Consider the following 25,228-nt stretch of genomic DNA (forward strand, 5'->3'; position numbering starts at 1 on the left):
AATTTTCACGCCCCTGTTAGAGTCTGCAGGTCACAAATTGCTTACCTGTCCATTGGAACAACGACCTCTTTTTTTTTTTTTTTTTCAAATCTCATATCAGACCGTCATCTCTGAGACACCCCCTCCCCTTCCTCCATCCCCTCCTTTTCCTCCTCCCCCTCCGCCCCACTACGCAATCGAGCCGGCACTTGCTCGGTGCGGTTATAACCTCGCGCTTGGATGTCTGCTGCGCTCTTCATCGTCCACCCTCCTCATCCTCGCCGTCTCCGCCACCGTTCCGCCCTGAAACTGCAACAGGAGTCCGAGCGAGAGAAATGACAGACCCGGCGAGCAGGGAGTCCTACCCAGTTCCGCACTTGACTATAGTGGATCCGTCTCATGGCACGGTGCGGAACGGCCAGTGCGCCCCGGATGGCTTCGGAAACAACCACCACAACCACAACAACCAGCAGCAGCAGCAACAGCAGCAGCAGCAGCAGCACGTCAAGAGCCCCACCCAGCATGAGGTTCTCACCTCGGGCCAAGAGATGAAAATCACGGACGGTGTGGAGGGAGAAGGTGCACTAACTCTTTTTCATATCTTCTTCTTGTAATTACAATTATGATTAGGAATGGACGGGGGCCCCTTGGGAAATAAGGGGGAGGTATTTTCAGCCCACTCTTATTTGAATAGTTAACAAGTCAGCATGATTTAGAAATCTTCCCACTCTTGGAAAAAAAAAAAATCGACAGCCAGCACTGTGTCAGGTGGCTAGCAAGTCTGTGGTTCTCTGGCTTCCTCCCACATTTTAAAACTGTGCATAGGTGTGAACGTGAGTGTGAATGGTTGTTTGTCGACTGTGATTGGTTGGAGACCAGTCCGGGGCCAACCCTGGATGACGCTGAACTGAAATCATGTAATGGGAAGCGGAAATGGTGAAATGTGAGTGGTGTAGAATATGAGAAAGTAGAGAAAAGAAATGTCTTCATTCATTTGGGATTTTTCTCGGGGAAAATCGTCAAAAAAATTGATAAAAAAAAAACTTATTGTGATCATTTTGGGATCTTGTCATGTAAGACGTGCAATTGTTCAATGATATGGGAATTCATGATGTGGAACATTTTGAAAGTCCAATGATTTGAATTGGATGAAATAAATGAATTTGATATATTTTTAATCGATTTAGTTTAGATTTAGGCAGCACGGTGTATCAGATGGAAAGCGTTGGCCTCAAAGTTCTGAGGTCCCGGGTTCGATCCCGTACCCACCTGTGTGGAGTTTGCATGTTCTCCCCGTGCCTGCGTGTTTTTTTTCCAGTTTCCTCCCATATTCCAAAAACATGCAACATTAATTGGACACCCTAAATTGCCCCTTGGTGTAATTGTGAGTTGTTTGTGTCGATGTGCCCTACGATTGCCTGGCAACCAGTTCAGGGTGTACCCCACCTCCTGCCTGTTGACATCTGAGATTAGTTCCAGCACTCCCCGCGACCCTTGTGAGGATAAGCGACTAAGACAATGGATGGATGGATAGTTTAGATTTAATAGAATTGTCATAATAGAAGAAATTATGTGGTAGTTGAAGTCGCTGGGATGGTGTGAACCAGTTAAGGATTCTACTGCGAAGAAATTAAAAATCTTGGAACTCCAAAAAAGTGAACACGACATAATTTTAGTCGACAATACTGAGTTTTGGGCCAACTGACAAGTCTGGCTTGAAGCCACCGTGGAACTAATCACATGCATGACTAGTAAATCCTTTAGTGTGTGTTTGCATGCCCTCTGAAAGCATGAATGTGCGAGTGTGTCAAAGAGATTACGCATAATATTTGGATATTTATAATCCCATTCATTGTATGCCCTAGACAGTGTAACTAAACATTCCATAGTGGATAAGTGGGGCCGTGTTACTGAGTCCCCAACCTAACCTAGTCTGCATCGGCACTGGTCAGGTTGAGTGAATCTCTTTATGTTTACTAAATATGATTTAAAGGGATAGATTGCACATTCGAGATTTTCAACCTAGTATGCCTGTTACAATGAGTAAAACATGAGTAAACAACAAGATCATATAATGCTACATTGCCATCATGAATAAAGATAGAATTCTAAATGTAATAATTAAACGTGTCCCATGTAAATTATTACCAGATAAAAGGAGGGTTGATCAAGAAATACTGTACCTCACTCACATACAGAATTTCCTACAACCCAATGAAAATTGTGGGGATGAATTCGCCTTATTTTCAGTCAGCAGAATAAACAGCATTTATTTGTGATGAATGTTCCACCATTGGCTTTGAAAGACAATTAAAAAAAAAAGTTAATATCGGGTATTCCTTTCACTTGTCTCACTATGGTACAAATCACACTTTTGGGGGACAGTTCTGGAGCGTTTCAATGTTGAGTGCAGCATTTTGTTACCATGACTACTGAAAGGTGGAAGTAGGTAGCAACTGCTATTCAATGTTGCCAACTTTGTGATGAAGTACAGTCGTTTCCATTTTTTTTTACATGTGTTTACAAAAATATATTAGTTTAAGCAACTTTTCCTAACCACCTTACCAAAGTGACGGAAATGTGTGGTTTACTTAAAGTTATGACAGTCTCACATTCTTTTGGCGTATCCTGCCCAGCCATGTAATTTGGTCACCTAAAGTGTTAATCACCCATCTTGACGCCATGGTGTTTACCAATAGTGTATAAGGACCCAGTGAGACAGAACACATGCAATTCTGTATGATGGCCCAGCTTGTGTGTGTTTAAAGCATCTGTCACACACCCCCCCCGCCCCCCATGCTGCACGCTTTTTAACATTATTTGTATACACAAATTAATTTTAATAACCCGTCTTTCCCAATTTCGACCGTACAGGATCATTATGCCCGTTAAATTGAGTGAGAATTTTCAAATTGAATTCATCTTTTTTTGAACCCACATTCATTTAAGTGTCAGTGATGCATCAAGCGTAACATTCAGTCATTAAATCTGAGTGCAAGAAATATTCATTAGAAGTGTTGAGATTATCGGTCTGCTATAGGGAAGAAAGGCTGTGTTATGCCGAAGAAATGTCAGATGTGAGTTAATAGAATTTGGTACGATTTCAGAGCAACTCTACAAGGGAGTGATTTTTTTTTTAAGTTGTTCAAAACAAATAATTTGTTTTAAAAAAAGTTTAAAAAATTAGAAAGCTCAATTGTCGATGTTTTTTGAGATGTTTGCTTGACTGAATCATCACTTAAAAGTATTTCCCACAAATCTCATCTTCAAAACATGCAGTTCTGAGGTCGGGGCTGTTTGCACTGCGATTGGCTGGCGACCAATTCAAGGTGTAGCCCACCTCCTGCCTGATGATAGTTGGGATAGGCTCCAGAAGCTCTTGCGACCCTTGTGAGGATAAGCAGCTCAGATAATAGCTGGATCGTTCATTAAGAAGTCGATTAATAGTGACAAAGTTTGTCATATCTGTTTCCCATAATGCTACAGAGAGGAAAACCCTGCCGCTTGCCTGCCTCAATCGGCCAAAGGCGACAACGACAGTCTAAGTGAAACTTCCTGTAGCTGGCGTGGATGAGCAATAGCTGTAAATACTATTTAGCATCGAAAAGTTCTCATAAATATTGCATGAATCCGCAGAGCTCGTTTCATATTTCACTGCGATGGATCTGCTTGAGGTGGTGGAGAATTTAAAATAATTTTGTCTGGGTCTTCAGGCAAGGGCTCATTTGTCTCTCTGAGCTGCGAGTTTAGACAAAAATATAAAAGTATGTGGGCTTTTTTTTTTCATGACCAGTGGTGTGTACAGTAATTGTAATTGGCTGCTGCTCATGAGCAGAGTAGATTTTCTAGTCTTTTCCTTACCTGGCTTTTCAAGTCAATGCAATATGAAGTCAATAAAGTGGCTCCTTGAGATCTGAATTTAATTGGTTCCGTGAACATGCTCATAACTCATCACAATTGTATCTCAAATCATTTTTTACATTGAAATGAATGAAATTGCCACTAAGGTGTTCCTGCTCACTTGTTTTTAATTCAAGTGCAACTGGAATTGACAGCAAACAGCTTGAAGTTTTCCAAAAACCTCATAATCCAAATCCCAATTCAACACAACTACCATTGTCACCACTAAATGCCATGAAAATAATTTGTATTTTTGAATTTTCATCTTAATTATTCCTTTAACAGAAAAGAACTTAAACAAAATCCATTCATTCATTCATTCATTCAATATTCATCCTTTCACTGCCAGCTGATGCGCACTGCTTACACTAACGACAGTGCTGCAAACAAAGACAAGCTAAATCACAACAGGACTGTGAGTGTTGCTAACTGAGCCATTAGCGGCTTTTTCTGACCACTCTAGCGACTATTAATAATAAAATACAAAATAAACCTGTCTAGCCGGTTTGCCACTAACAAATAGGCTCATGGAGCCAGGAGTCTCTTAACTTTGATGGCTATGCACAAAATTGAGCTGAAATATATTGGTGATCATAACATCCATGCATCCATGGTTAGTGTAAATCCAACCGTGGAGGGAGAGGAAGGGAAACTTTGTCTTGTTTCTTATTCTTACCGCCACTCAGATATGTACTGATGAAGTTACTATAACCCATTTTGCTAGCTACTCAAGAACAATAAAATACAGCCACCATCCATCCATCCATTTTCTGAGCCGCTTATCCTCACGAGGGTCACGGGAGTGAAGGAGCCAATCCCAGCTGACATCAGGCAGGAGGCGATCAAACCTAGGGGCAATTTAACTCTAACCCTACTGACCAGTTGGTCGAGTCACACGTGCCGGAACCCGTCGCACAATTAATCATGACACATTGTTTGATTTTTTTTTTTTTTTATATTATCTGTCCATCCATCCATTTTCTTTTCCCGCTTATCCTCACTACGGTTGCGGGGAGTGCTGGAGCCTATCCCAGCTGTCAACAGGCAGGAGGCAGGGTACAATCGCAGGGCACGTAGAGACAGACAACAGCACACCTAAGGGAAATTTAGTGTCCAATTAATATATGTTTTGGGGATGTGGGAGGAAACCGGAGTGCCCGGAGAAAATCCACGCAGGCACGGGGAGAACATGAAAACTCCACACAGGGTGGGGCCAGGATATCAACCCTGGTCTTCAGAACTGTGAGGCCAATGCTCTACAGCTGTTCCACCGTGCCGCCTATTGTCTTTTTGACCTAGACAGTGTGATTGAAAATGCGTCTGCCTTTTTTTTTTTGTCTTTGTTTTTATTTGCAGGTCTCCTCGAGAGCAGCATGCGTCTGAAGCCTCACGAGGCTCAGAACTATAGGAAGAAGACACTGTGGGTCTCGTGGATCTCCATCGTGGTCACCCTCGTCCTGGCCGTGACTGCTTTCAGTAAGTCTTGAACATTCTTAGTCATGCAGATGGAATGCTGCTCATATGGTTAAGTGGCGGAATATGAGCGAGATTATTGTCTGGCTGTGGCAATTATGCTGACTGGGGCAGGTTTGCAGTAGTTCTCACTTCCACATAGTAAAGGATGTCGCGTAAACATCTGTTGAAATAATGCAGGAAGTAATTTGCGAAAGATACTTTTGAGGTAGACTGCAGATGAAAAGCCACTGAAATAATTGATTACAGGGTAAAGGACACATTTTTGATGCATTCTTTTAGAGTGATCCATTATCTGGACATGACATAAGAGCTGGTTTTGAGAGTAATACTTGATTTTTATTCAGTTGTAAGGAGGAAGGGGATGATGTGAGAGAAATTTGGTTTCTGCTTTTAGAAGAAATCAAATAATATTTGAATTTGAGAAACAACAAATGAACCAATTTGTTTTCTGTCTAGAAATGTTGAAATAATGTAGAGAATATATAAATTATGGGACATGAAACCTCAATCGAGAACTTTAAGAAAACCTTACTGTTGTCATAATTTTCCTTAGTTTTATTAGTAGCACACTGCTTCTCCAATTATTTCAAATTATAAATACAAAAATGTGGAAATGTAAAGTTCAGTTCAGATGACACGCTGTGGCGACCCCTAACGGAACAAAGCCGAAAGGAAAAGAAGAAGACTTCATAGAGTACATTTGCACATGAAACCTAATATTTTTCCCCCCGTCTTTTTATTTGTATTTTATACTAAAACTGCATCTTGAAAACTATTTTGGGAAACTAGGGTATCATGCGATCCTCGCGACAGCGTCGAAGGTTTATGTTTTGTTGTTGTCATCATCTTGTGACACAGAGGCCGCCCCTCACGTAATGTACGACACCGTGGGCACGATACAGGATGTTGCTTTGTCATCGTGAATACACGTCAGGGAAGTGTTAAAGTGCCGTGTGATAGTCATTACGGAACACATTTTCATCATTTCATCTCCTGAGTCACACCTGATTTAGAACACAAGCCGATTAATTGAAGACCCAAACACGACGTTCACACTACAGCTGAGGTTCAAATGCTATCAGGTAGCATAGCCATTTCAAATATATAAATAATATAGTGTCTCTAAGAGCATTTCAACTTGAGATGAATACACAGATATACAGTAGATCACTGGGCCTAACATGGGTATTTCCCCCTTTATCTGATCAATGTAAAAAAGAAAAAAAGGTCCAATTATTCTGAGTGATCATCATGTGGTGTGGGGTGTAAAGAGGGATTCAGTTAAGACATTAAAAATCAGTATGTGTGGGGTTTTGCATGAAGGATTGTTGTTGTTGCCGGTTACAATTTCTCAGAGAAATAGGGATGCATGGCGCAGACGGAGTAAACAAGAGCCGACTGAAGCAGCAGCAGAAAGGGGAAAGACAAAAGGGAGGCTTCAGACAGGCTGAGAATATAAATGAAAACAGCGAAGAAGAATTTGTTGTCAGAAATCAACGGCCGGCAACTTTGATGACACGAAGAGCCATTTGGACCCTCTCCCACAGTTAAAAAAACAAACATATATGTTCCTATCCACTCATCCATCCATCCATTTTCCTAGCCGCTTATCCTCGCGAGGTTCACAGGGAGTCCTGGAGCCTCTCCCAGCTCTCAATGGGCAGGAGGCAGGGTACACCCTGAACTGGTTGGCAGCCAATCGCAGGGAATATTGAGACAAACAGCTGCACTCACAATCGCACCTAGGGACAATTTAGAGTGTCCAATTAATGTTGGATGTTTTTGGGATGTGGGAGGAAACCGGACTGCCTGGAGAAATCCCACCCAGGCAAGGGGAGAACATGCAAACTCCACACAAGGAGTGCTTGGATATTGGACCTGGGTCCTCAGAACTGTGAGGCCAACACTTTCCAGCTGAGCCACCGTACCGCCGATTTGACATCAATAGTGAGGATATCACTGCATCCATCCATCCATTACCTGAGCCACTTATCCTCACAAGGGTTACACCCTGAACCGATTGCCAGCCAATCGAAGGGCACATAGAAACAAACAACCATTCACATTTACTTTCACACCTACGGGCAATTAGGAGTCTTCAATTAACTTACATCCATGGAGAAAACCCACGCAGGCACGTGAGAACATGTTAAACTCCACACAGGCCAAGTCAGGATTTGAACCCCAGTCCTCAGAACTGTAAGGCAGACACTCGTCCACTTTCAGCCTCTTTTTTTTTAATTTGATTCATCCATGGGTTGAATAGCTCAAATCTTGGGACCAGGTGATAGCGTTAATGACACATATTTTGAGAAAAAACAATAACAAAAATATATCGAAATTTTGGGGGGGTCAGAAACTTGTGTTTTTCGTGAAAATAACCCATGTTGCTACTTACTAACAAACGGAAATAAGATGGAGACGAACTTTCTTCTTTTTGGTAAAAGAACTGCCTGCAGTGAATAAGTCAAACACACATTCTCAAAGGGAAAAGAATGGTGAGAGAAAAATACATTGTAAGGACCCATACAACAAAAATCACATAGAAGAAGAATGAAGATTTATTTGACTCATTGGAAAGGACGAGCACGCTTCGGGCAACTGCACTCAGCCGGTCTGCAGTCAGAGGACAGGTCACGGGTTCACGGTAAAGAGATCAATCAGTGACTGCAACACCACCGTGTTGGGTTGGACAGGAGCCCCATTGCGAGACGCAAGACAACTATGGAAGTGACACGAAGCTCTGTAAAGTATGACGATACTGAAAGGGATGAAGTGGGATGAATGTTGGCAGGCAGCACCTGGGATTCGGTAGTTGTGATGGCTCCACTTTAAACAGAACCACTTCTGCCCTAGATTCTGCTCACTCCTTTAGCAATCGGGTATCTTTGATGTGTCATCGCTTCTGTGCCTTCTTTCCCAATCCGACCTAACTAGTTCACTTTCTCTCTCAGCGTGAGCTTCTTTAATTTGATGATATGAGGAAGAGTATTCTTATACGTATCATAAATGGCTGACTGTTTTCCTCTGGTGAGTATTTTCTATGCAAAACGGGAACTTAGGAGCACCTTTAGGACCGTTTAACGTTTTGAGCATTGAGATGGATTGAACGTGTAAATTGCAAATGCCGGCAGCGCCCTTTTCAAGCAAAGCATTCATACAATGAAGAAAATGAGTATTTGAACACCGTGCTTTATTGCAAGTTCTCCCACTTAGAAATCTTGGAGGGGTCTGAAATTTTCATTGTAGGTGCATGTCCACTGTGAGAGAGATAATCTAAAAAGAAAAATCCATAAAAAGCAATGTATGATTTTTTTTAAGGATTTATTTGTATGATACAGCTGCAAATAAGTATTTGAACACCTGCCTTCCAGCTAGAATTCTGACCCTCAAACACCTGTTAGTCCACCTACAAAAATCCACCTCCACTCCATGTATTATCCTGAATCAGATGCACCTGTGTGAGGTTGTTAGCTGCATAAAGACACCTGTCCACCCCTTACAATCAGTATGACTCAAACTTGTAACACGGCCAAGACCAAAGAGCTGTCCAAAGACACCAGAGACAAAATTGTACGACTCCACATGGCTGGAAAGGGCTAAGGAGAAATTGCCAAGCAGCTTGCTGAAAAAAGGTTCACTGTTGGAGCAATCATTAGAAAATGGAAGAAGCTAAACATGACGGTCAATCTCAATCGCAGTGGAGGCCCGTGCAAGATATCACCTCGTGGGGTCTCAATGATCCTTTGAAAGCTGAGGAATCACCCCAGGACTACACGACAGGACTTGGTCAATGACCTGAAAAGAGCTAGGACAACCGTTTCCAAGGTGACTGTTGGTAAGACATTATGGTTTGAAATCATGCATGGCCCGGAAGGTTCCCCTGCTTAAACAAGCACATGTCAAGGCCCGTCTTAAGTTTGCCAATGACCATTTGGATGATAGAAAGGAGTCATGGGAGAAGATTTTGTGGTCAGATGAGACCAAAATTGAACTTTTTGGTCATAATTCCACAAAGTGGGATTAATAATAATGATTATTATTATGTAATGAATGGGAAAATTTGCAATATAGCAGGGTGTTCAAATACTTATTTTCTTCACTGTAACAATCGTTACTAATTTGAGCATTTGCCTAACAACAATACCATAATGATTCTGTGGTGAGGGGTATGACAAAAGTGATTTTTGTTATTCATCTGGAGTCCACCACATACACACTATAAAAACAGTAAGTACACATGGTGTCTCTCACGTGTTAAAAATCAACATATGCGTATCCCACTTCAGACAACTCAGCTTCTTCCTCAAACGTTACCCTCATTCTTTTTGCTCCCTTGCAGTAGCGCTGTAATTATTACGCTCCAACCCAGATACATAAAGTAAAGACTGAGATAGTTATAAATAAAGTGGTTATATTTCCCTATGCAGTACATGTGGATGAAAGCACGGCTGAAGGTCAAGCATACCCTTGTTTGTCAACATAGTCTATTGCTTCTCAATTGTTTTCTCTGACGACTACCCCAGAAAGTTGAAAACAAGTGCACCATTACATAACATTGTATATAAAGGACTATCTAATCTAATCCTTCTGAACATTGAAGAAAGTGCAAATCAAAGAGCTATCGATCAACTTCACAAGAATACATTTATTAACGTTGTTGATGTTCTTCCGGGTCTCATGCGACCACCACGAGGGTCCCGGCCCACTATTTGAGAAGCACTGCGATAGTGTAACAGATCACAAGTCGTGTTAATATGAATGGGAATATAACAGTGATGATGGGATTCCCGGCCTACAGAGGGGAGCTGGTTACAAGCCTCACCTAGTACATTTGAAAAGGAAATACCATTTGGTACATACAGACACCACAGCTGTGTAAAAGCAGCAAGTGCCCACATTGAAACCCGCATTGAAACACATATTTACAATGAAAGACAGGATACAGAGAGTTTAACGCTAGCACCGCCCCACCACGCTAGCACCGCGTGGCGCACTAATGCTAGCACTGCGCTAACAGGGCTGGACCGGTAAAACCCTTCTTTACAAATTCTATAGATTTCTGTAGAATTTCTATAGAAAATTTTTTAGCAGGGTTGAAACCCACATTGAAACACGAGGTATTTACAAAGAAAGACGGTACACATAAAAAGTTCAATGCTAGTGCTAATGCTAGCACCACGCTAAAGCTAGTGCTAACGAGAGAACCACGCTAATGCTAATAGTGCCGGTTAAAATAAAACTTACCGGTAAATATCTCTCAGACATGCCAGAAGCACAGAAGCAACACGCTAGCACAGCGCTAACAGGGCCGGTAAAAGTCACTTCCTCGGCACATATATTCCACCGGTCTCACTCTTACCTTTTCCGCTCGAGTGGTCCCATGCGGCCGTTAAAAAAAAAAAGAACAAATTAGCCGCTTCACCGCATAAACCGCAGCGTTGAAAGCGTGTGAAAAAAGTCGCGGCTGATAGGCCGGAAATTACAGTACTTGAGGCTACAATGTGACACGCTCCCTGAAAATATGCCAAGATTTTCAGGAATTTGCTGTTGTAGATAACTAAGCTAACCTAGTCTTCTTTTGTGTTTGTGTTTTTATACACACATATTAAATATTGAACGTATAACATTCACAATTATTGGCCAAGACCGTTTTTAGGGCAGAAAATCCCATTTATTACACACTCCAAAACACAGGATAAACTTTCAGTGACATCTGATGAGCAGACCTCTGCTGACTTTAATTGGTAGTAGGGTCGATTCTTCAAATTCGGACCAACTGTTAGTATGTGCGTACTCTGTGGTGCGAAATATTCACCTGACTTCATCGCATGTAGCCTGGGTTCAGTTTCCACTCAGTGACAGTGTGGACGTTAGTTTGAATAGCTCTCCGTCTCTGTATGTGCCCTGTGGTTGACTGGAGACAGGTTCAGGGTTCAGAATGCTAGTTGCCCAAAAGCCAGCTCAGATAGGCTCCACATCCCAGTGAGCATGAACAGAAAAATGAGTCTCTGTTATGAACATTACAGGAATTCGCTTAGAATCAATTTAGAAAGAAGAATGAGTGTTTTTGTTTGCATCTCAATGGCCACATTCTGAAAAAGACTGATGCCATGGCAACAAAGGATCAGCACGCATTCGTGTGATCTTTACGTGAACATTCGCCGACTCCGGCATCTTTAATTCATCGGCGGACGGAGACAAAACCCGCACCAGTGTCAGCAGGCCATTCATCACATTCATCTTGCTACAGCTCTGCCTCCCCGCAACGAACTCCCGTGGGGTCCTCAGTCACACCCACTCCCCTTCTTTCTTGTTCTCTCTCTTCCAACCATTTCTCCCTTGTTAACATCCTTTCATCCTTCCTGGCTCTGCTTTATCCACACACCAAATTCCGCCTTCTCCGACACCAAGTGTCTGTCTCGCAGATGAAACCACAATCATTTATTTATTTTCTTTCCCTCTGTGGGGTCTATTTTTAGCAGTGATGTGGAAGGAGTCTATTTATAAATAAAGTGTTATTTGGTGCGTGGATGGAAAAGGGCCAAGTCATAAGCCAAAAACCCCTTGTTTGATGACCAGGAAAGTCATATACTGTATGTAGCTTTAAGAAACCACGTTTCTCATAGACATTCCATCACTATGATGAAGTGGATACATCCTAGGTAATAATAATGACAAACCACCATTATTTGGTTCATCATTGTTTAATTACACGTTGTAGTCATCACGGGTTTGCAGTGGCGCATTGGTACGTCCCACATATCCGCTTATATTGCCAGTCGTGCTTTAAATCGTTAGCTTTCCCTGGCAGTCACAGTTGAAGACAATACAGTATAGAACACTGAAACAGAATGAGGCCTCAGACTGTTTTGTGCTGGTACGTCAAGCTCTAGTCGTTAGGAGGCGTCTTGCTTACTAAGTAAGCATTGTGTAAAAGAAGAGGAGAGCACAGGGCTGCCTTTTGACTTTCTCACAAATCTATATTGCATAGACTCCATTTACTACCAATTTCTGAATGGTATGTGGAAGCACAACTGACCTCACGACAGTACGTTACTGTTGAAATAATGAAGACGGACTCAACTTCAGTCATTCATAGTTGCATCTCCTCTTCTACTAGAAACAATGTTTCCACGAGAGGAAAGGAAAAAAAAAGAAGAAAACTATCTCGAATTGCAAGCATGACCTCTACACAGCACTCCCTTGAAATAATAATTTAGAAAAGCACACTGGGAACAAGAAGTGTAGCCGAGGAGCGAGAGCATAAGGTAATGACATAAAAGACCTGACACAGCACACAAGTGACCTACAAAGATCCAAAAAGTGAGCAAAACCAGGGAACAGAATGGACTGGAAATCATTAGAGGACACTGCATGGCTGGGTATGAGGCAAGGGGAGCAAAGGAGCCCGTTTATTGACACAGAAGGGCATGATGAGTGATAATATGCAAACAGATACAATGCCCGTCGGTGTGGATGTGAATGTGAAACGTTGTTTGTCTTCATGTGCTCTGCGACCAGTCCAGGGTGTACCTGGTTCTCCTTCATAGTCACCTCACTTGTGACACTAACCAGGATTAGCCATTTAGAAAAAGGATGCCGAATTCAAGTCTCCGTATCTACGTAACCAGAAAATAACTGAATCAAAATTCCAATCCCAAAACAAATAAGAGAAACTTCTCTGTAATACTGATTAGTACTAATACTGAAAAATCATCAATTTTAGCCAGGCTTCCCTATGGTAAATTTATCTGTCATTTTAACTGAACATTGACACGCCTGTATTTCTGTCAGTCACACACTCTCTCTCTCGGCTATTCACGCTTTCGGATTCCTCGGTTTCTCACACCAGATGCTTCTGCCATACTGAAGAAATCATCTCCCAATATAGAATACATATCACCAAAATAAATCAATACAGGGTGTCTCAAAAGTCACTTGACTTTTTTTTTCTATTTTGTTGCAGGTAAAATCATCTTTTGATACCTGTGGCTTTGCAGTTTTGGTTCAGCTTTTGATATTTGACCAGTGTTGCAAATTTGCTGCTTGGCAAGAAATTTTCTGTGCCCAACTGGAGTTCAGTGCCAGTTTGAGTAGATTCATGGACATAGATAGATAGATAGATAGATAGATAGATAGATAATAGATAGATAGATAGATAGATAGATAGATAGATATAGATAGATAGATAGAAGATAGATAGATAGATAGATAGATAGATAGATAGATAGATAGATAGATAGATAGATAGAGATAGATAGATAGATAGATAGATAGATAGATAGATAGATAGATAGATAGATAGATAGAGACTGAAGACCAAGTTGTTTCATTTACTTCATTTTACCGCTAAACGTTAATTCTTATTCTTAAATATAAAACATAAAGGCTAGAGATACCAGCATCCAAATCTCAACTTCATTTTTCAATTGTTATGGACACCTCGCAATGTTCCGTCTCTTTTCTTAGTAAGTTTGCCAGCGGTAAGGATTTCTACCAAGAGCGCAGGCTGGCCGCATTTTATCAGCTAGTTTCGCATTGGCTGTCGAAAGCTGACCATCTGCGGCATAATTATAGGACGGGCTCGCTCGGCAGCCTTGCGCCGCCGTTTAGCAGTAAATACCACTTGACTATTTTTATGCTTCTCTGCTAACCATGGGAAACTGTGCAATGAGATAACATACACTTGTTGGCCTAGAAAAATGTTTCTCTTTGTCCAAAGGTACTATTGAACTATTCACTGCCATGATGCTCTCCTCACTTGACCATAATCATTTGTCTTCATGTTATGGCAAACAATATACACCAATTACTAAACTGGTACTCTTAATATAATAAGTCATCAGGTTTGATATGATGACATGGTATCACTTTCATATCAATAGCATGCAATCTATACCAAGGCTCATTAAATATTAATAAACACTTATTATTGTTACATATCCCACTGTTATTGTGCAGTAGCATACATGGCATCTATCCATCCATCCATTTTCTGTAATCCAGTTCAGGACTGTGGATAGCTGGATGTTATTACCTTAGGTCACTGTGAAAAGCCCAGAACAATCCAAAACTTGTTTCATGATAATCAAGAGTAAACTGATGATTGCGATGGATTCATTATCGAGGTTTTCTTGCACTTTGGTACGGCGCAGTGGTAAAAATTGCATGCAGGAAAAAAATGGGGCTGTTGTAAAAAGAGACTGGAAAAAGCTGGGGTTCTTCATCACTCATCATGAATTTTTCATTAAACATATAGTTGGGGGCTAATGGAAAATGTAAATAGCATTCAAGACACACAAAAAATGTGGTGGATCTTCTTCTTGTTTGAGTCAAGAAGTTAGCAACTATTAAAATAGACATGTTATGCATTCATTATTTTCACATTTTCTAAGAGTTGGGGGTTGGAACGTTCCAATCGAGGACAGTGGAGAAAATGATAACATGAGTGAGTGTTAGGAGGTAAAAGCATATAGAGCAAATTTAAAACAGAAGGACATCATTGAGGGGGGCACGGTGGTTCATCTGATAAAGTGTCGGCTTCAAAGTTCTGAGGACTTGGGTTCGATCCTGTGTGGAGTTTGCACGTTCTCCCCGTGGGTTCTCCTGCGTGGGTTTTCTCCAGGCATTCCGGTTTCCTCCCACATCCCAAAAACATGCAACATTAATTGGACCCTCTAAATTGCCCCGAGGTGTGATTGTGATTGTGAGTGCGACTGTTGTCTGACTCCGTGTGCCCTGCCATTGGCTGGCAACCAGTTCAAGGTGGACCCCGCCTCCTGCCCGTTGACAGCCGGGATATTCTCCAGCAGTCCTCGAAACTCTCGTGAGGATAAGCAGCAAAGAAAATGGATGGATGAAATCATTGATTAATGTATGATAACTTGACTGTCATCACCGTTATTCAAACTTTCTTGGAAACGCTGCTCCATATAGTCCTATTGCCTCATGAGAGTTGACAACAAAAGCATTTTCACTCATCCATGCAGCACTTCACAATCACTACGCTGAAATATCCCAGGCACTGAGCAACGGAATATAGAAAAAGATGACACTGTTATCTAATGCTAACATGTGCATCCAACAAAACTTTACTGACTGACGTACTGTAATGCATAATCTTAGATCGAATGCCTGATTTTTATGGGACTTTTGAATTTCAACATTTATCAACTGTGTTATGGAGGGATGCCTACTATACCCACCTTTGAAAGAGAATACTAAGGTTCGTCGTGCACTGACATCCCCGAACATCTGACAAAAAACGCATGGGAACATGATTTCACATTGTTTTAACCGGATGTGACCCCTTTTTGTGTGACACGTGCCAAGTGATCATGTCATAGGTCATTAGGTGATCTGTCAAATTTTTAAAATATTTTTACCAATATTCCTACTCCCTGTTGGTGCCGGCTATCACATACAGTATCTTTTAAACAAGCTATGGTGTGTTGCATCTGGCTGTCATTTAACAGCAGCCAACTGGTGAGAGCAGGATTGATTTGTGTGTACGTGTGTGTGTGCGCGCAATTCTTATAAAGAGAAGAGTCTGTGTAGTGTCTTGAATTTTTCTCATGTGACCACGGTTTGTCTGTGTCAAAATGTTGGACATTGTGGAGATGAGGATTGTGGAGTTTTTGTAACCACAAGAGAAGATGATTTAACGTGAACAGTGAAACAGTGTTATTGTTTTGGGCTAATGAAGAACCTGAATTTCTTCACATAATGATGTCCTTATTGGATAGATAGATAGATAGATAGATAGATAGATAGATAGATAGATAGATAGATAGATAGATAGATAGATAGATAGATAGATAGATAGATAGATAGATAGATAGATAGATAGATAGATAGATAGATAGATAGATAGATAGATAGATAGATAGATAGATAGATAGATAGATACAAAGCAGCTGGGTAGATTGATAGATGTTAAGAGTGAATTGCTACACGAGACAACACAGGCTTGTAATAGATGGTTGCAAAGTGCAATAAGATCAAGGTCTCTCGATGGGATTAAGGTTGAAATGGAGGCACATAATGCTAACCAGAGAGACTGTTTTTTCCCCCTCTCTAAGAAGAAAGACCCAGGCACAATTGTCATGCAAGACGGAACGAGTGAGAAAGCGGCGAATGGAGGTTAAAGAGAAGGCGGGAGCCCCAAAGTAAAGACACAGCAGTGCAGTGCAGAGCCGAGCAGTAGGTCTTGAATTATTGAACGTGATCTTTTGCACCCGGGCAAAGGGCTGCAAGCTTGTTGGGTGTCTGCTAAGAGGCAGGAAGTCTGGATCATTGGGCAAGTGACGCTGCTGTATTTTTAGACTGACTAAGTAGTCCCACTGGTGTGTCTGGTAGCATCTACCTAAATCTCTGTTTAATGATTTTACCTCTCATTTTTATGCAAAACACTTCCTGAGGAAATGCTAATTTGCTGTCAATTACTTAAGAATATGAATTTAGCAAACATTGTTTTGTTTGATTTCAAGGACACTCCTCGTTGCCTCAAATATCAATTAGCTAGTTCCAGTCCACAGAGTTCAACTCATGGCTATGCAGCAGTTTATGATGTGCATTGATGCCAAAACCAGCAGGTAAGCAGAGCTGCATTGGGTTTTGTCAGATTTAGGCGTGTAAAATTTTAGCAATTAATTGACAACTGATCTATTAACATATTGATTTAAAATGATGTTGATTAGTTGTTCAAAGACCTTATTTAACTTGAAATTTTCAAAATTCTCTGAATTTCAGTAGATGGCTCTTCAACTAAAATAAGACATTTAAAAACACATACTTTTAATTATCAACTTTTTTTCCCTATTTTTTGACATGTTCATTACACTGCAATGAATCCAAGGTGAATTAATGGTGGCCGGATGTTGTGAAGTTTGTTGTCGCCATCTGGCGGTGGTCCTCTGAAACACAGTGTTATTAAAATTTTTGGCCCGAAAGTTAAGGCAAAAGAATTGGCCAAACAAAAACTCCAATTTAAAAAAATAAAACCTCATCAGTCAAGGCACTTATGCCTCATGCCCCATCGTGTCAGTGTTTACCAGTGTGTTCACTGCATGTGCCACATATATTGATCAGCACTACTAACTGAGAAGTGTATGAAGTGTAGTGTTTGAAGTGCTGCCTCCAGGAGTGAAAATTATTTTATTGTCTTTAGCAGCACATGCATTTTTTTTTTTTCTTTTACAAAGCTGGGCTCTGGTCGTGCAAGTTGAGGCTGCTTGGATCGTTCCAACCCCCCGTTGGGGTCGTTATGGTAACGAAAACTGCAACTGTTTCCACATTCAAACAAAGTGTGGTCACGGTGGCACAGCTGAAAGCGTTGGCCTCACAGTTCTGAGGTCCAGGGTTCAATCCCCGCCCTCCCTGTGCGGAGTTTGCATGTTCTCCCCATGCCTGCGTGGCTTTCCTCTGGGGATTCCGGTTTCATCCCAAAAACATGCATCAATAATTGGACACTCTAAATTGCCCCTAGGTGTGATTGTGAGTGCAGCTGTTTGTCTCTATGTGCCCTGCGATTGGCTGGCAACCACTTCAGGGTGTACCCCACCTCCTGCTAGTTGACATCTAGGATAGGCTCCAGGACTCCTGCAACGCTTGTGAGGATAAGCGGTTAAGAACATGGATGGAAATATACTGTATATGCATACTGCTACGATTGGATGGATGCATGACGAGCAACATGTTTGTATTAATGTTTTTTTTTTACACTTCTGTCATCCTCTTCTCAATTATCACATTCCTTATCCCCCACGTGCCCAAAGAGTCTCATCATCATGTTTCTCACTATTTCCCATTTTCCCACTGTCCACACCTTCCTTATCCTCACTGACACCCTTCCCCACTTTAACAATTCGTTTTAGCACTCGTGCTTCTTTCCCGACCCGAACCTCTCACAGGAGGCAGAAAAGGATCGATGTGTTAGCAAATGACAAAGGAGATCAAGATTTATTTTGTGGCTATAAGAAGGATTGTTCTGTCGCTATAATAATAACGATAATAATAATTAATAATAATAATAATTTATTATTTGTATTTATTATTTATCATTTTTTATTATTATTATATAATTAGCATTGTTATTATTACATAATATTTTTTATTATTATTATTCGCCCCCGTGAAGACAACAGTCCCATGAGGAATGAGAGAGAGAGAGGGAAGAGGAAGGCACAGGGGACCCAAAGGTCTAATTTTGATTCAATTTTATAACTTAGGTAAACAGCTGAGGAGTGGATGACTGGTTAGCATATCTGCCTCACAGTTCTAAGGACCCACGTTCAAATCCAACATTCACCCTGTAGAGTTTACGTGTTCTTCCCATGCTCGTGTAGGTTTTCCCGGGGTACTCCGATTTTATCCCCAAAACATGTATGGGAGGTTAATTTATCCATCCATCCATTTTCTTTGCCGCTTATCCTCACAAGGGTTGCGGGGAGTGCTGGAGCCTATCCCAGCTTTCGACGGGCAGGAGGCAGGGTACACCCAGAACTGGTCGCCAGCCAATCGCAGGGCACAACGAGACAAACGCACTTACAATCAAACCTACAGGCAATTTAGTCCTATTACAGTATGCGTGTACCTGGCTTTAGAAGACACCGCACAATGGCTGAGTGTCTGCGTAGTGTCTCAGTCATCCAGGTCATGGTCGAGCCAAGGTTGGTTCCAATTGCCGATCGACGTTTGTGGCTCACCACAGTTTACATCTAGGAAGCAGCAGGTAGAAACGGCACAAATTTGCAAATACAGTACACGTAATATGGATTTGCTCACCAGCACGAGACACTTACAGTATAGTGTTTGTTTTCATGTCACACTGAACAGAATGTAAACACCCACCACACAATCTGTCAATAAACTTACATATGGTTCCATTAATTGAAAAAGTCACAAATAAATGTCATGTATGGGAGGTTAATTCATCCATCCATCCATCCATCCATCCATCCATCCATCCATCCATTTTTTGCCGCTTATCCTCACAAGGGTTGCGGGGAGTGCTGGAGCCGATCCCAGCTGTCAACGGGCAGGAGGCAGGGTACACCCTGAAATGGTCGCCAGCCAATCGCAGGGCACAATGAGACAAACAGCCACATTCACAATCACACCTAGGGGCAATTTAGAGTGTCCAATTAATGTTGCACATTTTTGGGATGTGGGAGGAAACTGGAGTGCCCGGAGAAAACCCATTCAGGCACGGAGAGAACATGCAAACTCCACACAGGGAGGGCGGGGATTGAACCAGGGACCTCAGAACTGTGAGGCCAACGCTTTCTAGCTGATCCACCGTGACCACACTTGAATGTGGAAACCAAAACGAACGATCCGAGCAGCCTCAACTTGCACGACCAGAGCCCAGCTTTGTAAAAGAAAAAAAAAATGCATGTGCTGGTAAAGACAATCAAATAATTTTCACTCATAGAGGCAGCACTTTAAACACTACACTTCATAGTTAGTAGTGCTGATCAATGTATGTGACACATGCAGTGAACACACTGGTGGGGGCTGGGAACCAGGTCCTCAGAACTGTGAGGCCAAAACTTTCCAGCTGAGCCACCGTGCCGCTGGAGGTTAATTGAAGTTTCTAAATTGTCTATTGGTGTGAATATAATTCCGAATGGTAGTTTGCTTATACTGTATGTGCCCTGCGATTGGCTGGCGACCAGTTCAAGGTGCACCCCACTTCTTGCCCAGAGTCAGCTGGGATAGGCTACAACACGCCTGCGACCCTAGTGAGGATAAGCATTACGGGAACCGAATGAATGAGTGAACTTGTGTAAACAGCAGAGGTGAAGCAAAAATTCTGCAATATCTTTGCATTTTACTCTTTTTTTACATTCAAGAATGACTGTATTTTTCTATTTCAGTCTACAATAGATGAGGCAAACCAGAGTGGGCAGTACATTCCCAGAGGTGTGCCAGCACGTTCAATAGGGTCAAAAACAGAAATTACACTAAGCCCGTGACAGTTTATGGGTCAGCGAATCTCAGCTCTGAATGTTCGTTGTTGGAAAGTAGAGAGTCAGACGTTGAAGATTCTGGTTGGATCCACTTAGGCACAAACAAGCCCACATCAATGGAATCAGTGACAAATTATTTTTAGATAACATCACACACAACGTCTGCCATGCAATCTCTCCACATTGACGGGACTGAAAGAGAATTGGTTGCAAATGTACAAAAAAAAAAATCACATCATGTCTAGAACTGAATTGACCCACACTAACCTCATGTCTGTCTGTTTCCACAGCGGTATCGTTCATGAGGCAAAGCGCATCGGCCTTCGGATTTGCCGTGAGTTTCCGGCTTCTGTCCTTGTTCATTTGCATTGATCAATTAGTCATAGCTTTGGCGTCTGTGATTTATTAATGAGTCTTGGAACTCAACATTTATTGGCCACCGTTGTCTCCAAGGTAACGGAGCAGAAAGGAACGACTGAGATGACAGCTCAGGTGACGGTTGTATCAAGAAAGATACGCTAAACAGGTGTCATAGTTGTAGCTGTCATCGCTAGAAGGAAATGACTATCCTAGTTAATAATAATAATTTATCGGCATCTTTATGAGCACTGAGGGTCACTTTACGAGGCAGATCCAAAAGGGAACAACAACAAAACAAATGCTGAGGATAAATGCATACGGATAAAAAATAAAATATGAAAAGCGAGTGTGGAAAGTATGTTAAGTTGAGATTAGATCATAAAAACCATTTTAAGACTCTAAGTGAGGATATAACTTTATAATATTAGATATTACATGTCATACTAGAAAAAAAGTGCAACTTATTCATCCCTAGATTCCAGTATATGGCTACATGATGTTTTTCTTTTTACTTGTGCCTATGTATAATACACGCTCTCATTTTTAAGGACGTTTTGCCAAAAAAATGTGCTAACCTCCCCGAAAAATAACAGTACAACATAGATACATAGAAACTACATTATTACAGAGGATGTTTAAAGTGTTTTCAAGTAAGGGAAGCGGCACGGTGGAGCAGCTGTAGAGGGTTGCCCTCACAATTCTGAGGACTGGGGTTCAAATCTCGACCCCACTTATGTGGTGTTTGCATGTTCTTCTTGTGCCTGCGTGGGTTTTCTCCGGGCACTCCGGTTTCCTCCCACATCCCAAAAACATGCATTAATGGGACACTCTAAATTGCCACTAGGTGCGACTGGTTGTTTGTCTCTTTGTGCCCTGCGACTGGCTGGCAACCAGTTCAGGGTGTACCCCGCCTCCTGCCCGTTGACAGCTGGGATTGGCTCCAGCACTCCCACGACCCTTGTGAGATTAAGCGGCTCAGAAAATGGATGAAAGGATGGATGAAGTAAGGGAACAGACAATTGATTAGCTTTGGTCCTCGATGTCCTTTAACACATAAACGGCATTTGTTCTTGTGAAATGGAAGCATGAAAGAGCAAATACCATGGTTAATACTGTACTGTCATACTCATTGAACGTGTTTAATTGTTTCTAATGGTTATAAAGCATTTCTGTTCCATGCGCCATTCCGTCTGGGCACATTTAACTGATTTTTATCAGCATAGAATGAGTTTCAGAGTGTTCTTGTTAAAAGCTGCTAGTCTAACCTTCTTATTGTTGTCTCCCCCTTTTCTTTCTCTCCTTGACTCGTACCTTTGCGCTTGTAGTTTGATGCCACCTTGGACGTTCTCTCATCAATCATTGTACTCTGGCGCTACAGCAATGCGGCCGCTGTGCATTCAGCACACCGAGAATACATGTGAGTGTAAAACGAAGTGTGGTCTGCGTTACACCTTTGCAATCGTACATTTTATTCTATCATCCTTAGTAAGATCTTTTCAACCAAATGATTGGGATCTATCCATGAAGTTAAAGAATTTGAAACCACAAGTTCACATGGTGAACATTGACCATCATTATCTGGTGTACACTATGTGTCATGTCTATTTCTAAGAAAAACTTAAAAGATATCAGAACTAATCAAAGTCTGTTATCAAAGGGAGGAATCTAGATGTATCCGGATCACGCTTGCTCATGTTTGGTCTCTCGTTCTTTTGTCTTGTGTCTCTGCAGAGCATGTGTGGTCCTGGGAATTGTGTTTCTGCTCTGCTCCCTGTGCATTCTTGGAAAGGCAATTCATAATCTGGTTACAAGGATGCCCCCAGAAGTGGTAAGATGACGTGCGTATTTTTGAGCAAACGGGAGTTTAGGAGTCAAAAAGAAACACATTTGCAGGATTTTTAGTGTGAGACCTACTCTTCCTTTGGCCAATATGCCCCTGCGACTACAAAGCAAAGTGTGGAGAGTCTGTCGCCAAACTGAACAGTTGAAGTCAGTGAATGGGGCCATCGATCATTGCCAACAGCCTCTCAAAAAAATATACACACGCTCTCTTTATTGTTACCCGTTTCCTGTCATTGTGGCATTCCTTGACAATCAAGCCATGTTTTTGTGGCTCACAAAACAATAATACTGTCCATTTTATTGTATATATTACCTCAAAACCCTTTACGAAGTCCCAGTAGATCTGCGGTGCTGAATTGCGTGAAGTGTGAGGCGAAGAGTCACCCTCTGGAATTTTCTGCGCTTTAGTCGTGTTCGTGTGCAGTGTACCTGACCTCTCTTTTGGCGAGAGAAGTGGGGTAGGCTGTGGACAGCCAATCGCAAGACAGATATATGCACTGTAAACAACTATTTATACCTATCGACAATTTAATTTTCACTTAACCTCACTTGCATGCTTTTACAATTTGGATGAAATTCAGCTACCTCAACTGTTACGTAGACATATTAGAGGTTTTGGTGCATAGGGCAATTGTCTCTCTGGTCACTCTTTCTCTGATCATTATGCTGTAAATCTGTCAGTCCTGTAATCTTCTCCTCTTTTCAAGATAGTCTCACTCTGTGCAAGGTCACTTTGCGTGACTTTCAAGTCAGTCGTCATTACCATGTCAATTTAATGTTCCATCACCTCCTCTGTGATCTTTTCTGAGAGGAGTCATTTTTCTCCTGAACATCTGGACCATTGTTTCATCGTGTGACTGACCTTTTGCTACTTTGATGTTTTCCTCAGAGATTTTTTTATGCCTTTTTAAGCCGACTGTGATTACAACTGTGTTTCACTGAAGTATCAATCAGCTCAATCATAATGAGGGAATGTAGAAAATTTGGAATCCTGATATACGTCACATCCTGAGCTCGCTGGTCTCATTGTGAGGTCCCACATGTGATGCCTGATTGAAACCAGAAAGCAGAGATTGTTCGGCTCATGAGGCAACTGTGTGAGAACGAGACAGAAGGGGTTAAAGAGACACAAACATACACATGCTGGAATGGAACCGTGCTTGCGTCTCTTCTCTAGAGTGAATTTCACAAGGGGGCGCAAATTCCCCATACAAATGCTAATGATTGACATGTCACACCATTATCTAAAATGAAAAATTAAGACGTCTCAAGGACCCTCGCCTGAAATTAAGAGGTATGAAGCAGTTCATAGCTTAAACTTTAAAAAAAAAAAAAAACATATATATGAGGGAATTTTCTAAAATATACTCCAACTGGAAGCAGGTAGCCAGCAGTAAAGGCAAAGTTTTTGATCCACGTTTTAAATGGTATCTATTTAAATTGCACAGATGTATCGTTTTGCTCTATTAAAATCTGATCTACTATACTGAATGAATAATCAGGTCTTCAAAATTTGTCCTTTAGGATGACTTCCTCTTCAGCGTGTCCATTGTGAGCGGATTTGTTTGCACCGCGCTGGCCATCGCCAAGTTCATGCTGGGCAAAGTGCTCACAAGCCGCGCCCTCATCACAGATGGTAGGTCACATGGGGTTCAATGGGAATAATGGAAATGTAAATGACATAATTGATCGACACCGCAAAACACATTTACTCTAGGCGCTGTCATTTACACTTTATTTGAATCCAAAAGCTAGTTTATATTTTAGCCTTGTCGCATGTGTTTGGACGTAATTTAAGATACTGGGTTGTATAAAATCAAACGCAACCGGATACACCCGTTACCACAGCCACAAAAACAACAATGGCAAGTGGACTACACTTTGAACTTGTCACCAGTCATTTGCAGGGCACATATTGATACCATCACTGACTAGCAATCGATCCCACGCTGCCAGAACCAAAGTCAGGCATGTGTACCACTACACCATCAATGACTTCAGAAACATAGTCTAAGCAGTAATTGTTCCTCTTTCAGAACAGAGACAAGATGGAAAAATATAGGCTAACAGTTAGCTTCTCTGGTAACTATGTCACTAAAACTAAAACTCTTGTTTTTTTTGTAGTGATGAATAAACTGTCAAGTTATTTTCAAAATTCCCATCGTTCCATTTTAGGTCATAATCACAAAGTTTGTGGCTCAGCTAAACGCAGTGTTGACGTCACAAAGAGGACATGTGAACAGAATTTTTGACCAGATTTATCATTTACCTTCCTCACCCCCGGCTGTTTTCCGAGCATTCTGGAATAAAAAAATAAATAAATCTTTGCAGGGCCCCACGACACACCACAGGATAGTTGCTCAGGATTAACTATTGGAGACTTCTAATAATCGTGTACTATGCTTTCAACTATTCCTATCATTTTTTAATTTTGTAAACATTTTTTTTAGGTTTTAACTCTCTGGTTGGTGGTATCATGGGATTTACCATTCTTATCAGTGCCCAAGTGTTCAAGGACCACCCTGATGTCTGGTTCTTGGATGGCTTGATTGGTGTTCTAATTGGACTCATCATTTTGGCATACGGGGTCAAGTAAGAGATATTTGTATATTGTTTGCTGTCTGCATTTGTTTGAGCTGATGAACAAAACTAAGATCTGTGTTGTTTTGTACAAAAAATAAAGTACTTTTACTCTC

General features: G+C 41.5%; 2 protein-coding genes across 4 annotated transcripts in view; one reads left to right on the forward strand and one right to left on the reverse strand.

Moving 5' to 3' along the window:
- The window catches only part of acmsd (aminocarboxymuconate semialdehyde decarboxylase), a 28,963-nt gene extending 9,971 nt beyond the window's left edge, over positions 1-18,992 (reverse strand). Inside the window, exon 1 of one of the 2 annotated variants that reach the window (XM_061841132.1) lies at positions 18,953-18,992. The gene's annotated coding sequence lies outside the window, so the exon portion shown is untranslated. Of the gene's footprint in view, positions 1-10,717; positions 10,820-18,952 lie in introns of those variants that run through there. The other variant, XM_061841131.1, reaches the window with a different exon arrangement.
- The window catches only part of tmem163a (transmembrane protein 163a), a 31,252-nt gene continuing 6,221 nt past the window's right edge, over positions 198-25,228 (forward strand). For both annotated transcript variants that reach the window (XM_061841134.1, XM_061841133.1), the window contains exons 1-7: positions 198-558; positions 5,236-5,355; positions 20,621-20,664; positions 22,016-22,107; positions 22,422-22,518; positions 24,057-24,168; positions 24,983-25,124. In XM_061841134.1, the coding sequence (XP_061697118.1) occupies positions 315-558; positions 5,236-5,355; positions 20,621-20,664; positions 22,016-22,107; positions 22,422-22,518; positions 24,057-24,168; positions 24,983-25,124 (851 nt within the window). In that variant the 5' untranslated portion in view covers positions 198-314. The remainder of the gene's footprint in view (positions 559-5,235; positions 5,356-20,620; positions 20,665-22,015; positions 22,108-22,421; positions 22,519-24,056; positions 24,169-24,982; positions 25,125-25,228) is intronic.

Source organism: Syngnathoides biaculeatus, chromosome 14 (genome assembly GCF_019802595.1).
Source record: "Syngnathoides biaculeatus isolate LvHL_M chromosome 14, ASM1980259v1, whole genome shotgun sequence".
NCBI classification, from domain to species: Eukaryota; Metazoa; Chordata; class Actinopteri; order Syngnathiformes; family Syngnathidae; genus Syngnathoides; species Syngnathoides biaculeatus.